Raw genomic sequence first — 19,755 nt, 5'->3', positions numbered from 1 at the left:
CTCTAAATGTAGTAACTTTTCATCGCCATTTCGTTTTCCAAAATATTTTGAAAGATTAATAAAAGTAGCTAGGAGATCACCAGGTTCTAAACAGTTCAGAAAATGAAATAATTGTCTTAACTGTTGCAAACTGACCCCAACATCATTAAACACTTGTTGGAAGGCAGCATGTGCACGCTGCATACTATTAGTTGCTCAGCTCAAGCTCCCAGTTTCATCTCATAAAATTGACAGCACTCAGGGAAATGTGGGCACTAGGTCTGAATTTTAACATGAGTATTTAAATGCTGCACATAAAGTTTACAGACCTGTTTGTTTTAAAATAAGGGTAGTGTCTGACTCTGCTTTAAGTACAATGCTGAAGGAAAGGAAAGGGAGGGGAGGGAATTCTCCAGGCTCCCTATTCAGAAACACTTGCATTTTACAGGGATTCAGCAACATACACACACACGTAGGCACACATGCAYACCACAGTGCACAAAATCCTAAAGAATCACTCAATTTAAAGCTTCACACTTAGCGGCCAGTTATTAAAATTAGAATCATTTTAAGACTAATAATGTTTTGCTTCTCCTTCTGCACTTGCAGATATAAACTCTACAGGGACAGAAGTCAGTCAAGCTTATTCCCTTCTGCTGCAACTTTAGAATACATGCTCTAGCCAACTGGCACATTTGTTTTTAGGTCAACACTTAAGTGGGACCCTCTGGGACCTAGGTTCGAGTTTAGCCTATGACAGCTTTGTGAAATGAGTTCTGGCAGTCTCAGCCCCTCTCAATGAATGCATTTCCACTGTGATCTGCTTCCGTGAAGAGATGTCACCACCAAAATAAAAAGATACTTAAAGAGAGCAAATATCATTTAGAGGCTTTGTGAATAGATAGCTCTTCTGTAGAACAACMAATATCTTCCATCAAGATCTGGTCTAACCTTAAATAGTTACTTAAATTGAGGATAAGCTGTCTTATTTGAGCAGCTCTTTTGAGAGRCTAGAATAAAATATTTCATAAATGCAATACACATTCATCTGTACTTTCTCCTTAACCTCTTGTTCAAAGCTCAGGCTCACATACAGACTTCAGGGCAAATGTCATTCATGTCCCACATTTTTTTCTCCCCAGTATCTGCAGCAATCACAGCCACAATTCCCTCAATAAAAGATGGTGTTCATAGCAAAATTACTTTTCCCAACATCTGCAAATGCCACTGTGATTTCCAGAGGCTTCCCTGCCCTATTTTGGAGACTGCCCATACACCAACTGAAAATTTTCAATACACATCAGCAACAATACACACACATCATTTCCACCTTCAGATACCACTGAAAATTATCTAGTGTAGAAATGAATGAAGGTTGCTGTTGTGGAAGAAAAATAAATCCTACCTATTAAGGTACTTTAAAAAAAAATAAGAGAAAGAACAGTTGTCTTCTGTTCCTGATTATGTTAACATTATTTATAAATGGAAATTAAAAGAAGCATGATTTTCTCATTACTATGTTCCCTGGCAGGTGGTTCTCCTCTTCCCTTCTTCCTCCTTCTCATAAGGGATGTTATTGCTGTAACTTGGTCTAATAAAACTGCAACTTCAGGGAAAATGAAAAATTGCATTGGCTTAAAAGTGTTGGAGGCAATAAAGCCATGGACTTCAATTAATTTCAAGTATGAGAGCGGTTTAAGGCCAACCGGCAGAAATTCTATTCTGCCCATGTAAAAATGAGGTTTCACCACATTTACTTTTTATAACCCATATAAAAGTCAAGCAAAAGTAATGAATATCTAAAAATCATCTCAGTGGACTGGCAAAGACTGTCTGTATTCTTGATACTCATCTTACATATCWCTGCCTATGCTGCAAGGATCCATAGATAATCCCAACTAAAACATCAAACTACCAAGAAAACAGCCTCCTTTCCAATCCATTTCACTGCCTTGCAGTAGACCTCCTTCCAAGCCACTTCTGCATGGAAAAGTGCTGGCAAAAGAAAGGAAAACTTAGATCATGTGGTTATAATTATTACCAGGCAAGGAATATTTCTTCAGCTCAGTGGTAAAGTAAAACTCTGTCGCTCTCTGCTCCCAATAGTGTCCATCGCAAAACAACTGCCTCATTAAATCTCTGCAGTAAGATTAATATGCCGTAGCTGCACTACATTATAACTTGGTACTCTATAAAAAGCACATTTAATGGTTAGAGCCAAGGCTTAGATACAAAGTATTACTATAAAAACTTCTGGCAGGGTGTACACAGTGCAGGCCTTCTGTACTGCTTGCTCTATCAGTTTTTTTGTTTTTAATATCAGCACTGCATTCTTGCTGGAGAGAATGCTAAATCCTGCCTAGAAGTAAACAGAGAACAACACATGACATGATGGGAAATAATGAACTAGCAAGGCAACTTAACCACTGGGAATTATTTTAAGAAAAAAATGCAGAAGAGCCACCATTCCTTGCAATATTGATCTCTAGTTTTGCTGTTACCTATTTTTCAACTTCATGTGTCCACAGCAGGRCAAGTTTGTTTTTCTTTAAATTTGCAGGTAGTTAAATGGAGACATATGTACGTTGGGAAGAGTTTGAGAAATTTATGATTAAAAAGGCAAAGAATTCCTTCACTTTATTTACTCTTTTCAATCAATCTACTTTATGCACAAAGACATTAGAACCTATAAAAGGCACCAAATACAAACCCACAGGACACACAAGAGACATAAAGTCTTTGAGCTGAAGAAGAAATAAACTGCATTCTTCACCTTCATAAGAGGAATAACTCCAACTKTTCTCAAACAAATTACCTACACGAATTCAGAGATGACTAGCCTTCTAGGAATATCCTTAAGRAGCCAGCCCTTACTCCAGAAGGTGACCTCAGCTGAATGAATAAGACTATTCAGAAGAGTCAGTCCTTCTCTTCAGATAAAATTCTGTGAAACCCGTATCAAAGACAGAAACAAGTTATTTCCAGTATTCTCCAAACMATTTTAGATAATAAAGTCTCTATTGTTTTGGGGAATTAACGTTTATTTCTTCATGATTATTAACAATACTTATCCCTGTGATCCTGACTCAAACAACCATTTTGTCCACCCAATCTTACTTATTAAAATTAAAGAGCCCTTAATTAATCTCTAGCAAGAAATTATACAAACAACCTTTAAAGAAATTACCCCTATCCGCATATTTTCCAAATACAAAAACAGTTTAAGTGAAATGAATAATCAAGTTTAGCTGAAATGGTATTGGGGGGGATTACATGGGGAATGTAGAGAAGAATTATATTTTACAAAAAGGGAAACAAAAAGAAAAAAAGAAAAAGCATGCTGCACTTTAGAAGCATCTCCCTTTCAGTCAGCTGACCTACAAAAGGCAGAATTTCTAACTGTCAGAAATTGAAAGGTAAGGGGAGAAGAACATTATTTTCTATTGCAAAGCCCCAAGAATGCATTCTAAGCTGAAAGAGAAAGAAGAGTGCAGGCTTTGCAAAAACACCCCGACACAAAAATCCCTCACACTGTTGTCAAATGGTAAGCAAGCACTAATGAAGGAATTCAGCATTACCAGTCTGTGCGGCTGTGTGTCCCACACCTGCCTGATGGTCCTCTGTTTCATTTTCTTCTACTGTCAGAAAAAGGCAAACAAAACAAAAACAAAACAAACAAAAAAGATGTTAGGTAGGTAGCTGAAGTGTTTCAAGCATCTTTAACACCAGCCTCAGTTCTGAAAGCCAGCAATGCTTGCACAAYACGGGCAAGAAAAGCTGCACTGCAAAGTGCGAAAGTGGAGACCAGACCAAGACAGAATACATTGCTGTATGGAAGCTATAAATCTGAGAACAGAGTGACCGAATCTTTTTCACAGCTTAAAAAAAGCAAATCGAATTTCCTCTGGGATATTTGCCTTCAATGCACTTTACTGTATTTGATTATGGATCTAAATTAGAGAACAATTCTGGGTTTTAAGATTCTGCTTGCTCCACACAGATAAGAGAATGCCTTCTCCTGGCAGATGGGAGAGGTGTGTGTGCTAATTCATACACAAGCTTTAAAAAATAATAATAATCCTATAGTCAGTAGCAAACATCTCAGCAGTGCAGACAGCCTTGCAAAGGAGAACTAACCCCATGCTGTTTTACTGTATATACCATGCCAGCATCTTTCCCTTGGCTCACAGCTTTCCAGAGCAGTAGAACTAAAAACAATACCATTCTTGTCAGATTCACTATTCAAAACTTGTTGGGTGAGTGAACCTAACAAGAGCCATTCTGCTGCTACTTTGAAAAATTAGAGAGCGCTGTTCTCGTATGTTCTGATACGATGCCTAAGTAAGATTGACTCTCCCAAAGCAAAAGCAAGGGAAGAGCTAAAAGGCAGAACCATTTCCTTTTTATTCTCCCAAAGACCAAGTTCTTTGAGTTAGAGAACAGCGGAGAGAAAAGAATTCATTCTGCCTCCACAGGGGAAAAAGCTGAAAGGGGAAAGACTGCACTTCTGCAGCATTTCCACTCCCAAGAATTCAGACCTCAAAAAATAATCATGCAACTGAATTAAATCCAAAGATTTGAGGTATGTTTCCTGGTTCTTGGGACAAGAGAGTGCAACACTTAGGGGTCACATATAAATCTAGACATATATGCAAAAGAAGAGATACATATACACACTCCACAGGTACCTCTTTTCCTCCTCCGCCAACCCCAAGGCTTCATACAACTGGTTGTTTCTAGAATCTGAGTTTCTAGAAAAAAAACACCAGTTTTCATAAGGACACTCTTAGGACACCAGAAACTTGTAACACAGTGCATATATCAGAAAGAGTCAAGTACAATCTCTGAAGGACTCCAAACAATTTATATCTCTTTCCCAGGGCAGCGTCTAGTAAGCAAACTCATCTCATCTACAGAGATCAGATAAAAGTTTCCCCAGCCCTGCAGTCAGTCCAGGACTTCACAAAATATGATTTCATGAGCTAATTGTTTCAGCTGAACTTGTGTTTGGCAGCCTTGATGTTACCAGCAGCTCAGCTGGGACAACACTGTATGATTTTCTTTGTTACACTGAAGTGGTCATCCCAGCATCCTCACAGCTGAAGGAAACAGGTCAGACAAACAAAGCAGTGGGAAAAGCTCGTGAAAAGCTGAGTTTTGGGGAGCATGGGGTCAAACGAAAACTAAGCTAAAGAGAAAGATTTTTCTCTAAGGTGGCACAGATCAATAAGTGTCATTAATAAAGCAAGAAAATAATGAATAAAACTAGATTAAAAAACAAAAACAAAGAAAAAAAGAACAACCATCTCTTGTGATCCCCTCAAAACCCCCAGAGAAACTTCTGCAGCAGCCTAACCTGACCCTATTTATGTCCATCATCAACTGTTGATATATTTCCAAAAAATGTTCTCAAGAACAAGCTCTAAAACTGAAAATGTGTCCACTCTTCCATCCCTCAGGAGGAAATTCTCTTTGGTCATCGCTACCTACTGATCAGCCTTAGTAAAGGTTGTAGCTGTATCTGCTGCACGCAACCATGATAAATGTCATTACTCAGTTCAGAAAAGCAGCTTAAAACTCCACYATTTCTTAAGTTTCAAGATGGAACTGAGGTTTTCAAACATGAACTTTTCAATAACTGATTCCCAAGTGGCTACCTGCTGAGAAGTAAACAAGATCTCCACTTTTAAGTGTAAACCAAAATGCATGAGTTAATTTTTTCTGCTGCTCTGTCCTTAATGTCTGCTGCCACCAGCTGCAGTACCAGAATCTCTCACTGCTGCTGAGAAGTGACTGCACAGTGAAACGTACTCGGCTTCACACTGCTGACTGAGAGGTACACCAAACATTTTCAGCTCCCAAAATGGGAAAAATAAACACAGATACTGCCTAACAAATTGTTTCCAGGTACGCAGTTTTGTACCACGAAAACATGACAGCGTATGCCTTGTGAAACCAAACATTTTACAACTTCCCTGCTATTTTGGGATCTGAAAATTCAGTGAGAGCTGAGGTTTACTTTCAACAAAGGTTGACCACTATGTCTTTATTGCACTTAAAAAGGGCAGCAAGTATAAAAGCAGGKGACTCTGTGGTTAGCATCTTTGTAAACCCTTGTTCATCATCATTTTAAGGGTTCTCAGTCACAACAGAAACAAGTAGATCACAGCAGGCCATGGCACAAAGGCTTGCCAATAACAGTCATCTAGACTGACACATGTCAGGAAAAATAAAACCATATTTAGGGGGAAATACAGCAAAAAGAAAATAAAACTGCTCCACAAAACCTGCTGAATTGGGGAAATCTTAGCATTAGCACAAATTACCTACAAAATAGCATTGCATTTTCCTTTGCATTAAATTAGCTCATTTCTGCAGCTGGAAGGGTATTCCTTACATTAAGCAAGCTACACTGGTAGCATCAGATAAGCTCTCGATTAGCCCTTAACACCTTTTCACAACCAGATTCTGAAAACTTCGGGGCTACTTCAGCTCTCAGGTCACTGTTAAACTCACCTGACTATCAAAAGCAACACAACACATAGCCAGAGTTAACCTTCCTTAAACATTAACCACACCATTTTCTTTCAAAAGACACCTTTTAGTAGAATGTACGCAAAGATTTAAATTTTGCTAACCAAAACCCTTTCTCTAGCACAAGCATGGAATGTAACTGAAAAAAGGTACAAGGATGACATGCAAATAAAAGAGTAGGGTGTATGCACTATWAGTAATTCAAACATCAAAATTATTGATACCCTAGGACTGTAATTGCACATAGACATGTCACCTTCATTATAGCATATCCTACATCCTAGCATAAGGTGAGATGAATTCTCTTTAATGAAGCCAGAATACCAGGGAAGGTGAGGTCTCAGAAAGCCAGAATAATACCTTATCAATCCAGCATGAATAAATGACGTTACGGCTGAACAGAACTTCTACATACATGTTGTCATAAAAGCAACAACATTCCTTGTCCCTACAACTACAYGTTTATGACCACAGGTCTCCTGTTTTATTAGCTGTAGCAATATTTCTCAATTGACACATCTGTTCCTTAAAACAACAAATGATCAATTTCCTACTACCTATTTTCTCAGGACAACATCTGAGAAACAAAAACAGGAACCCCAAGTAATAAAATTTAAAAAAAGGACCAGATGACTACAACTGGGATGCCACACTTCTTGAGAGTAATAGGAAAAAAAATATATCTCCCATTATAAAARCTGTGGATGGGACAGATACCAGCTTTTAAATTTTTACTGAAAAAGAAAATAAGTATCTCTAAACTGAAGCTGTATCCATGTAAAAGGTTAGGATGTTTAGGCTTTGGTATAGCCACTGTCCAAGGCAAAACACATCTCATCTTTAGGCTGCTGAATGTCAACATTAAGACCAACTATTCCTTTTCAAAGAAAGAAGACCAAAAAAAAAAAAAACCCAGAGAAATGCAACAAACCAAGTAGAGCCATTAAGGGCAGCCAGTGAGGAAAACCTAAGGGAATTTTGATATCAAAGTCCTAAATTTAAAACTAAGCTCCTGACTGCTCTACAGCAACACCTGCTGATCAATGAGGATTTCACCCCTTTTGCTTGGTCTGTTCATGGGACTCATGGTTAGACCATAAAGGAGGGAGATTACTTTCTAAAGTTGCTACAAAACATACACATATTTTCTAGCTTGCAAAATCTCATTCATATTCTACTGAGTAACCAGGATTCCCCTTCTCTGAAAAGTTAATCTGTAGATTTAGCACCCTAAGGAAGACTGCAAGTCATTTCTGTTGATGCCTGGAAAAACCTCACACAGAAAAGAAATGGATAAAATTAGAAATGTGGAAAAGTACAGTTTCCCTGAAAGGAAAGCCTTTTGGAGAACTCTGGCTAAGATTTATGGTTTCTGACCTATTACAAACCATAATAAAACAAAAGCAAAAGATAATTGAAAAAAGTCTGTTTTCTTCTAGTCTAGGTAGATTAATAAATTTTGAAAAAGAAAAAAAAAAWAACAACTGCCCCAARTGCCTGAGCCTCTTTGCAGCTTGGTAAACAAAGCAGGAGAAGCTACGTATCCCAAAATAAACTATAAAAATAGATTGCTATTGATTTATCCCTTCATAAAACATATTCCTTAGGAGATGTGAAAATAAACCTAATGTAGCAACTAAGACTGTCAGGATAGGAAGCTCAGAATACATATTTTTACCTTGCACTTTGCATTTCCTACAATTCAATACCTGATCTATAAACTTCCATTAGCATATGATTAGTAATTCAATTTAAAGCCATCTTTGCACAAAAGCCTTTTTCTTAGGATGGTAACTTTGCCAAGTGCATCTTCAATCTACATGTTTGAATAATTTCCACAGACAAGTAATAGAGACACTAGCTGTATTAGCATAATCAATACACAATTTACTGAGTTACTGAGACAGAACAGAAATAAAACGTGTGTGCCATTATTTCAGTATCTGCAAACGACTGTAATTTCAGCAAGTATCTCTCCACTTCTCCTCGTGGCCACATAAAAACCAAGAGGACATTCATACTGCCACCATCCACAGGTAGATATTAAGTGTGAGCAGACAGATTAATCATATAGCAGAAGGCAAATTTAAGAGCCAGTTGCAGGGGACGTTGAGTATCCTCCAGCTCTATTAAAGTCAATGGATTCTGAAGATGTTTCACACTTTGCAATAACATGCTGTGGAAATACGTCTCCACAAGGGTTCAGTCAGGATACAAAACTGAAATTAAAGGAGTTACAGAGAAGTATTAAATGAAGGATCACGTGAAAATGAATCACCTGCTAGGGCTACACCTTCCTTGGCTTTCCTCTCTCCCTAGGCACCACTGGTGCCTGAGACTCACCTCTGAAACCCTTCTGGCTGACACATGCCAGCACAGGATTTCACACCTGCCCATGGCACACAAGAGCAGCAATTCAGTGGGTGACTTCTGGAACTCAGCAAACATTTCAGAATGCTTCATAATGGCCTTTAAGATAACTGGCATTCATRAAAGTTCAGAGCTACTAAGAAAGAACTGTCTTCTGAACAGCTTCACCTAGCATCCATTCATGTCTGTCAGCTACTAGCCAGATTACCAATTTGACTGTCAAACGCATATCCTCCCAAAAGCTTTAGTGTTAGAAGAATTGGAAAAATAAATGCATTGGCATCTCAACATTTCAAATATCTAAATTTCAGAACTCCATTGAAAACCAGTTCAGTGTGTAGCCATAACTTTACAAAAATCCAATTAATCATATGCATGAATATTTATATGGCTGATTTGTTTYCCTTTGTGCTGTGACATACCCCTTTCCTATTTCTACTCCCCCTCAGCATTGCAACAATATTCTCTTGACATTGGAAATTATTTTCCTTAAAAGATTCCTGTTATATAAAGCATTCTTTCCTCTTGCATTTGCTTTTTCCAGAAGACAAAGTCCCTCATAGCACTCATATTTTTCACTCCTCTCTCTAGTCTATCCCAACACTGAGCTTGTTTTTTTCCCCCTAATGTTCTTCTTGTAGAATGACTGAATTAGGAGTTTCCAATTAAACTGTAGTGGTTGGAAAATATTATTCTTATTCTAAAATAAAGTATTTTCCTAGGCAGCACATAAACATAAAAGTAATAAATATACTTAAGTGGAAAGAAATTATGCTTAAGAAATCCTTTGGATATTCTTCCAACCCTTGATCTCAAGGATGACAGTATCCAAATATGACAGCCTAAAGACGTCCAGTTTTACATAACACTGTGTGCAGAAAAGGCAGAAGATGCTCTTTCCAGCAGCACAGGGATAATTCTAAACCCCAAAGCTGGGTAGGGGGAGGAAAGATATCTTTTTCTGGATAGYTGAGGTAATAGATTAATTAATCCTGTCCAAAATTCCAACTTTGCCTCCATAACAATGCATCCTTTTACAAGGATAAAACACATCTACATATASTCATATTTCTATTGTTAAGTAAACTAATAATGCTATATTTTAAAAAGTACTTTTCTCCCAAGAATCTTAGAGCTTTTTATAAAACACAAGTAAATTTCAGTCATCCCTAAGACTCTCTATCATACACATAACAGATTACGGTAGATCTCATAGTCAAATTGAGTACCATGGCCAGAATTAGTCAAGCTGGAGGGAGTCAATTCTTAGTACCAGTCAGGACTTTCAGCTCTCTTGCCTGCCTTAGACTGAGTACTTCACCTCCATTCCTGACAATGTGCTSTGGGCAGCCAGTCCATTTTGGGGGAAGACAGAAGTCAGGAGGCTAAGATAAAATTTAACTCTAATTTCCAAGTTCAGTACTAAACATGAACAAATTCCTSTCCTTATCCTGAAGCTAGGTATCACCTCAGCTTTCTTACTCCACACGACATAAATAAGTATTTCTGGTACTTCTATAGACTGTATTTTCAACTGTGCTTAGAATATAGGAAATTCATTAAAAACTCTACAAGTCTAAACTCAGCAAGAGAGAGCAATTGGACTCAAACTGATGAATGGATCACAGAACCTCAAAGTAGTCAACATTACACAAGTCTGAAGATGAATGGTATGAAGAAGGGCTATGAAGACTTACAGTAAATGTTACTGTAGATGATCACAGCCTCTGAAAGTTAAGTCATTTATTTATGTGCCTAAAATGGGACACAAATTGAGGACTTTGGGCTGTCTGACACTGTTCCAATATGAAACCAAAATACAGCTGCATGCTTTAACTCTACTAGCTAAAGACATACATTTATCTGAGTAAATAAAAACCAAACCAAATCAAACACCTACTTTCCTTCAAATCAGATTATCCCTGATGAATCCCTTTCCATTGTATACCAGGGTTTTGTAAGTTAATTTTTCATCTCTCCAACTCTTTGCTCTATTCTAGACTTTCTATCATGCAGAACAGCAATTTGATCTATATCCACAGAGAAGCTTAGAAGCAAAAATAAAACAGTGAGGGGATACTGCGTCTAAATAGTCAGCAGTTCTGCCCAGATGCCACTATGGTCAGGCAGCACCTATGGTTTTATCATCGAGGCTTCCTCAGTGCTGAATTCAAACTGAAACCCCACCACAGCTGGACAGTGGAAAATTAAGTATTCTCCTGGCTACCCTGGGTTTGGATACAATCCTAAGGGCTGGTTCTTCACAGCTCATATACCCTTCCCTGGCTGCTATAAGACACTGGCAGAAAATGTGTGGGCTGGAATACGTGTTCCTTTTCCCCTCTTGCCCACATCCACTGGTTAGATCACTCATCCAGGATGTGGGTGGCATCAGCTGAACTTTCTCCTCTATCAGAAGGATTTGTACCCAAGTYGTGAGCTTCCTAACAAAGAACCCTTACCCTCAGACTTGAGGTGCACTCATTCATTGCTGTTGAATCTGCCACACTTTATCTACAACATTCACCGAACCAGAAAGAAGAATTAGCATGATATTTATGGCACCCACACAGCAAGCAGGGTAAGTGGACTCCAGTAATATGGCAGTAAATACCTGGCAGACCAGGACTCCCCTTTTTCTTTATGATACTCAAGCTACCAGAGCCCTGAGTCTCATGTATGAATGCTCTTTCTCACCCTCTTGTCCATCAAATTCTTAATTAGACTTTTGAAAAAGGAAACATCATTGACAAAAATAACAGGGCAACTCACACTTATAACACAATATGCTGCTGTGTAATGACTGATATCCTCCCTGTGAGATACAGATAAAACACCTTTAGACAAAGCACAGAACAGAACCCCTGCCTCTCACATCCTAGCAGGGCAAAGAACTTTCCCTCTRCATTAAAGGAGAGAGGAAGAGCAGRAGCACACCACCTCAATTCCTTCTAGCCTGGGAGGAAAGGAATTTCATCTTTATATCCTAAACCTGAGTCAGATAAGTGACTGCTATGAGATGCCCTGTTGCACAAAGATGCCCACAMATGGAACAGGGGAGGAGCCAAGACACATTATTATTTCCAAGATTTTCCTACTGTCTCCTTTAAAATAGTTCCTATTCAACAACACTCATAAACCCCTAAGCACCTGTGAATTATATAAAGAATCCAAGAGTTTGGTGCAAGGTGACTATGCCACCAGGCAACCAGTCAACTATAAACTAAGCAGAGCAACATCTAAGCACTAAACATCTGGCAGCATGCAAGTCCTTCCTTTTTTAAATTTTTTACCTGGCCGTAAAGGTTTCTGACCTTTCTGCATTGATTTACATTTGCATCTGACAAGCAAGTCTCYTACTCAACAGATTCACCAGAAATTGCAAACCAAATCTGTTCCTGTGCTCTAGCCCTTTATAAGTCACGTAACACAATCCCTTCCCAGTCAGTGGTTGCACGCAGAGACCAATACAAACCCATTTCCTCCTCCCATCTTCAGAGTGAAAATGTTACATCAGGCATGGATCTTGACATCCTGTTGTCCTGGAACCAGTGAATCAGAAAGTTCCTTCCTCACAATTGTATTCTTTGGAGGTGGAAAATAATTAACTTCCCCACCCCCTCCTCCTTCCTACTGCTACTGTCAAAAGTTAGAAAGTCACTTGACTCTGTCTGGAAAAAAATCCCCAGCCATCATAATTCAGTGCCAGGGAAAGTTTTTGTTGATCAAAGCATAGCCTGGTCTTCCCAAGGACACTGCCTCCCGACATCACATCCTCCAGTCCAGAAACAGAGCAGGTTCTTTATTTTTGTTTTTAAAGTTTCTTTCAAAAAGTGAATGAATCAATAATGGAAATTGAACTTGATATGCTACTAAAAGAGTGAACAACAGAAATACAAAACTAGAAAATCAATTATCAAGGAATTCATTGTTTGAAATGTATTTTTCCAGCAAAACACAACATAAAAATAGTAAGGGTACAACAAGTCTCGGGGACTGTACACAAAAGCCATCTATTTTACACTCAACCAGAACATTTAGACATAGAAGTGYTCTAGCTTTTCCACACTTGTGTGGAACACTGAGCATCTCTGTTAGAAATTGGAGAGCAGTTCTGCATTYTTGTTAGGTAAGGACAAAATTCCTGTTCCAGGTTATTGCCTTTGCATGAGAGAATAAGCTCTCCAAGGATGGGGTTTGGGACAGGAGAAAAACACTGAGAATCCTCACTATCAACATCCCATCCAATTTTCCTCAGGACAAAAAGGTGTTCTGCTTCAGCCAACTGTCTAACTAGCACTTCCAAATTTGTAAGAAGGCTAGCTTGTTATTGATAATGCATTTTTCAAGAACCACATTAAGCCCATATCACATTAAATGAAGAAGGGGGGAATRTCAYTATACTGATATARATAGATAGATAGATAGATAGATAGATAGATAGATAGATAGATAGATAGATAGATATAGATATGCATACATAAGAAATCTTGAAGGACTAGGAATTCTATTCTTCCAAAGAAAATTTGCACCTAATTGCACCTACATTTAAAAGTGAAAGTATCAGACAAATCACTCACTGAAAAAACACACCTCTGCCTTACTCCCATGAAAAAAAAGAAGGGGGGGAAGGGGGAAACAATGAAAACAACTCCCCAAAATCTAAAATTTTGTTGGGCTTTAATTGTGCAGAATTGGTAAGTAATAACCCTACAACCCTTTTGAGAACACATTATATGGATTCAGCTGTACAAAGAACAGTTGCAGAATGGCATGCACAGCAYCACTCTAGCTAAAGGAAAATCTAAAACCCAAACGTGCACACCCCAAAAGGACACGTATAACCTAGACTAAATCCTGAAGAGAAGGGGGAGAAAATCTTCTACATCTTTTTTTTCTTAATAATAACGCAGTATAGAGAGGAAAAAAATGTGTCTGAAACTAAAACAACATGAAATGGGGAGAAAAAAAGCATGACCAGTGTTAACTAATATTTTAAATATGGAAGATAACTGTCCTGGTTCAAAAATTCATTGGAAGAGAGCAATTTTGTGCAGTCTTACCAATGTGTGCACAGAAGAATATAAAGCAGATTTTTTTGGAAAGTAGGAGGGCTGAATGAAAATGTTAATTATAACATGTTGTAATAAGGATACCCCCAAGATCAGCCCTATCTTTTTTGCTACAGCATAGTCCCTAGGCATATGGCTAACTACTCCTTGATCATTATCCTGGCTAAAACTAAAGCTACTGAAGTTTAGGAGACTCATATCTAACAGAATTTCTTTCATCTCTAATAATTGCTAAACTAGCATAATTACTCATACTTGAGGTGAAATAGAACCCAAGTTGTCTAATTTTAAAACAAAAACAAACCTCACCACTTCTTTTGGTCTTTGCACATCCATCTTTTGTCAGRGTCCTATGCCAAATGTTACATTACGATTTAAAAGTATTTAAAAGCCTCTCTTGTGCTGTCCAACTTTTATAAAGACAGCAACTGGAAAACTTTAATGCTTTGTAGYAACACTCTGCAAGATGTATTTGAAAACAGACATGTACATTTTCACAGCACCAAATAAAACAGGCCAAATTCTTTGTAGATCTGTATATTGTCCCTTCAGGGAAGCATTTATATACATATACACACACATATGTGCCACAGTTCTGATTGAAGTGATAACACATTTTCCCAACCCCCAATTGGAACTGATTCTGAGCTCAGGTAGCCCTGCAGAAACCAATAGAAACTGTAAAATATGCCTAGGAAAAGATGTTAGGAGATTGTCTTAGGGTATCGGAACTTATGCTGCATTTTAATCAATCAAAAAAAAAAACCTTCTAAATATCTTATTTTAATTCTTTTACACAGAAAAAAAAAATACCAAATCCATATGGTCTACATAAAGTGCTAACAGTTTTTCTGGATCTTTTCCTTATGCACGGTTAATCAAAAGGAAGATTTTTTTTTCCCCAAAATGTGCAAGTTTGAAAAYACTGAATCGTGTTTCAGAACAAAGAATTGAGAGCTATTAAACCAGCTGTAAATTAGACAGAATGAATTATAGAGCAACATAAAGCCTTTCAAGAGATCTTAGATCATGGTGGATAATGTTATCCTACACATGTTAGATAAGTGCCTCCATACTGACAGCTTCCCTTGTAACACAAGTTAACAGCAACTCAGGAAAACAAAATCAAACCAATCCAAACACATCAGCAGCCTTACCAAACCTCTTAATATTATCTTTGTCACGACACTTCACCTTCGTGGAAACTAGCAGTACAACCAGCAGCTGTTTCGATGTTCACTCCTGATAGTACCTAACCCCAAGCAGCAGACAATGATGGTCAATATAACCCATGCTGGCCCCAGAAACGACTGGGCAGCATTGCTGTAATCCTACAGCTAATCAAGACCATCAATATCACTATGCATTGCCAAAGTCAATGAATATTACTAAAGGTTAGGGATGTTTTTGTTGTTACGGATTTTTTTAATACATAAAGGCATGCTTTGGCAAGTCCAAAAGAGAGCACTATAAATAGCCCGCATTATAAAAAGATGCTAATCTTAAATCCTCTTTGTAATTTCTTTTTTTTTTTCTTTCATGTACTCTTTTATGTTTGGTATCTTAATTTTTGCCCTTTTTTGGATGGCCAAATAGAAGACAGCAATTTACTCATGCATCAAACAGATGTTTTTGCTTTTCAGGCCAAATGGAATCTTATGAATTTTTTGTTCCCTCCCAATAAAATGATGATGCCAAAATAGCACAGTTCCTGAAAACAGSCCCTTCAGAAAAAGTTCTTTCAACTGATAATACTGAAACTTTAAGTCAAGTTCACAGAAATAATGCCAATACTAATTGCTGTTTTTGTTTATGCTGGATTGATTATAGTCTAATCAGCAGACAATCTCATGACTTTTGAGTCTAGCCCATGCAATTTGGAAGCCGGGGAGGGCTGAGGCTGCAAATAAACATTCAAACAATCGACAGATACAGAAAAATGTAAAGGCTACTGCTGGAAGGGAATCCGAATGCCAAATTCTCTCTGAACTGTTRCAGCTGTTTAGTAACACTTTTCTTTTAATTCACTACTATTCTACCTTCCTTGGTACTACACCACATCACCTGTACTCCTGCATGAGAAACATCCTTTCATTTGGAATCTATGATGAGAAAGCAAGTTGCATTGAAACACAGATATATYTACTCAGTCCACCGATACTCTGCATGAATTGAGCTGCAGTCGTAAATTCATTCAGGATGGAAAGATTACCTAGGTTTCCTCAAATGCAGGGGACAACTTCAAGACACATTCTGGGCTTGGCAAAATATTTCAAGATGCAAGCCTTCTTTAAGCAGAACATGGGTATGTAAAATACAGATGAGAAATGCGTCCCGCTCATCTTTCTAGGAACTAACATTTAGTAATTTTATTTCTGCATGTAGGACACAAAATTGCATTGAGTAAAAATTTACTTTGAAGCCAAAACATAGTATTCTTTTTTTTTTCCCTCAAAAAGAAATCAGAGATCAGCACTTCTATTAAATATGTGAAGCTGTACTAGTTTCCTTCTGATAGCTTATCTAACAAGTACCATTTCAGTGATTTTTCATGGGTGATTTTGAATGTAATAATGAGTATTACCTGGCTTTAGCTTAGAGAAACCTGCATTTAACATTCAGTAGGACTATATTGTAATTTTGTATAAAGAATACCTAATTTTCTTTGCAAGTGACCGTATTTTTGTAACTTTTTTTCTAAACAAACTTTCTCATCAAAAGCCGGTAGTAAGGGCAAAGAAAAAACCTCAAGCCCTCCCCATAAACCAGAAAGGAAGGAGGGGGGGGGGGGAGGCAGTCAGTAACTCAAGTGTGATATCTCCAAAGCATGCCAAGTCACAAAAAAAAAGGTTTACAACTCAAATGGCCAMGTTAAACAAGACACAAGAAGCTGCTCTCCCCCCTGCCCCTTGCTCTCTCATCACAGGGGTCTCCACCACAGTTTTACTGAGGGAATGGTTCTGCCCCTGGGTGTCAGGAGTTTAAGGACTCACAACAATTGCCCCTCTTTGATACCCTTCATTTGCACAGTGCCTCTTTTGGGGCTTGTACACGAGTATCRTATCTCCGACTTCTCTTTCCCCACCTGCTTTTCTCTGGCTGTCCTCCCTCCCTCACCAAAYGCATTAGGTGATTTTGATCAGGTCAATGATACTTAATAGATTTTTTTTTCCCAGAAACTAGCCAAGGAAATAGGATAAATTAATCAGTAGAATGAAATATAGGTCAGAACTGATGAGTTTGATGCAACTGATCCTTCTGCCTTAAAGTACCYGACAGTTGGACTTTAATTCCTCCTTCCTAAAGTAAAATAAGATATTCAAACTACAGTTTTTCAGAAAGTTGTCATTTACTCTCCATTTGAGACCCTTTTTTTGCCACAAACCTGCAGTGTATTTGTAAGAGACGGTGTTTGTCACAGAAAATAAWGAAATCTTATTTTTGGTCAGAAAAAAAAGATTTCATTATTCTTAAATTATAATGGGCTTATCTAACTTTAGCCATGCCTATTTTCTTTCCTAGGTCCAAACCTGAGATGCAACCTTCACCAAGTGCTGGGGGACAATCAGACCAAAGTTGGCAAGAAACCAAAACAGGGAAGAGGRRAAAAAAAGAAARGGAAGGATAGAGAGAAATAAATATAAAAGGAATAATAACAGAAACCAGGGTAATTCAAAAACATGTATTTTCAAAAAATATAAGAAATTAAGTCATTAGCTATTTCTTAACACCCACCATTTCAGATGAATATTAGTTTCATGCACTCGATATGAAAAACTCAATTGTCATTTTGTTTGAATGTATTTACCTGCCTCGTATCAGTATTCCCCTAAGATATAAGTTTCAAATTAAGTTATCAAAAGTGACAGACATATCAAAAATATCTCTTATATCTTCCCCCCAGAAAGGGTTGCTAAGTACATGACAAATTGGAAATGTAATGTGTAACTCCATATTTTATTTAGATGTAAAACARCACTCATGAGTTTAAATAACTCATTTACATACATTCAAAGAATAGTTTTTCAAATAAGCTATTTAAAATACTGTTTATTTTTATCTGTAGAACTACTTTCTGTACTRACTAAATCAGTAATACTTAAGAAATCAGGAATTTAAATAAGTGCTGYATTTGAGGTACAGTTGAAATTCTCCTTGCAACATTACTTAGAGCTTTGTTTGTTCACTAAAAATGAAGATGCAATAATTGATGGGCAAACTCTTATCCATGAATTTAAATGCTAGTCTATGCAAGCATCTTTCAGCTCCTCAGACGAATCGCATTATTAGCCCTTTCAGAAATCTTACAATCAGATTGTAAGATTGCTTTCAGAATACTATTAATCCACTCAGAAACTGACATGATTCAAGAAAAATAAAACAGGAAAAATGAAAGAGATATTTGAACAAAGGCCACCAAGAATGATAACCCACTCCCCAAAGGTAATTACTGCAGSAATAATTACAGATGATGATTGATTTACTGCCTGGTTTTAGTTAAAAAATAGTAAATAAAACTCTGCAAAGAAATCTCTATCATCTCCATCCTGAACATTAAGTGGTTTTTTCTCAAGTCAGTAGTTTATTGTCAGCAAATCTAAGCTACTCCATCTGAACCACACAATGTTGCTGTTTTCTCATTTTAGGTATTCTCAGGCAACTGGTACATAAGAAAGGCAAAGCCCATACCTCCACATAAAATGGAAGCTGTATCTTTTGTTTTAAATTAAGAGTGATGTTTACAGGAAGGTATTTGAAACAAACCTTCTCTCTGCAACACATGTAACAAATCACCACGAGTGAAACATGTCAATGTCTAACAGCAGAACAATTTCCTCTATTTGCCAATTAATTCTGAACCTTTATTCCTTTGCACTTAAACACTTGGAGGTCTAAGACTACCCCTCAGTTAAAGTTTTCCTGAATCTTTTTGCAAATATGGCTAATTGGTCGTTCTCCTACTGGCTCTAAAACTCTTATGCGCACATAAATAAATCCTCCCTGGGAAGCTCGGAATATAAGCGTGCACCCAAGCAACAGAACTTTCATTGTGGTATCATTTTTAAAAGGTAAAGGGAAGAGCGGCTCGTTTGTTCTTCACAAGATGCCAAACAAAAGCACCACTGAACTGCACAAACTTCGGTAAACTAGATACAGACGGCAGCAGCAGGTAAAGCAGTAAATTCAAGGCACCCTTTATTCCCTTCTAAAGTATCTGGAGAGTTTAAAAAAAAAAAAAAAAAAAAAAAAAAAAAAAAAGAAAAAAGAAAAGAAAAAGAAAGAAAACGAAAAAGAAAAGAAAAAAGAATTGAAGCCTGCTCTAAAGCTCACTGAAGTCAACAAAAAGACTTTGAAAAGGGAACTCCTGGAAAGAGTTGTTTCAAGGGAAGAGAGCGCAGTTTTTTGCCAGGTCCTCCTGTGCAAGTCCATAAAAGCAGACCCCGCTCCTGCTTTCTAACTATGAAACTGCGCTGGTTTCCAGGCACTTAACTCCTGGTGTTCGCCATCCCAGCCGGGAAGGAAACGAGGCCTGCCGCCCGCCGCGGCGCGGCTCGGGTCACCTCCCCGGCCGGGGCTGGCCGGACCCTGCGCCCCTGCACGGCCGGCAGCCCCCGGGCCGCACCAGTCGCCCTCATCTCCGATGGCCTTTCCCTCTCACCCCTCTTTCCCCCCTTCACGCCCCTACCCCCCAAAAGCAGACAACTTATAGATGTTCTGACCTGACGCCACCCAGGCTTTATTCAACTTCACTGCACTGTACAGACCGGCCCGGGAGGAGCGCGCCCATCCAGAGATGTTT

General features: G+C 38.1%; 1 protein-coding gene across 4 annotated transcripts in view; it reads right to left on the bottom strand.

Annotated features, from left to right (window-relative positions):
* Nucleotides 1-19,755, bottom strand: part of ZNF521 (zinc finger protein 521) — a 229,987-nt gene that overhangs the window by 208,012 nt on the left and 2,220 nt on the right. The window contains exons 3-4 of one of the 4 annotated variants that reach the window (XM_057367247.1): nucleotides 4,668-4,730; nucleotides 3,558-3,617 (exon numbers count right to left, since the gene is read on the bottom strand). The exons of 1 other annotated variant lie outside the window; for it this stretch is intronic. In XM_057367247.1, the coding sequence (XP_057223230.1) occupies nucleotides 3,558-3,617; nucleotides 4,668-4,730 (123 nt within the window). Of the gene's footprint in view, nucleotides 1-3,557; nucleotides 3,618-4,667; nucleotides 4,731-19,675 lie in introns of all 4 variants that reach the window. 2 more of the 4 variants (XM_057367248.1, XM_057367250.1) reach the window with 2 other exon arrangements.

Source organism: Malurus melanocephalus, unplaced genomic scaffold, assembly GCF_030028575.1.
Source record: "Malurus melanocephalus ecotype Western Australia unplaced genomic scaffold, MMel_1.1 scaffold_76, whole genome shotgun sequence".
NCBI lineage: Eukaryota > Metazoa > Chordata > Aves > Passeriformes > Maluridae > Malurus > Malurus melanocephalus.
The sequence above is the reverse complement of the archived record's forward strand: the minus strand, read 5'-3'. Positions and strand labels throughout refer to the sequence as shown.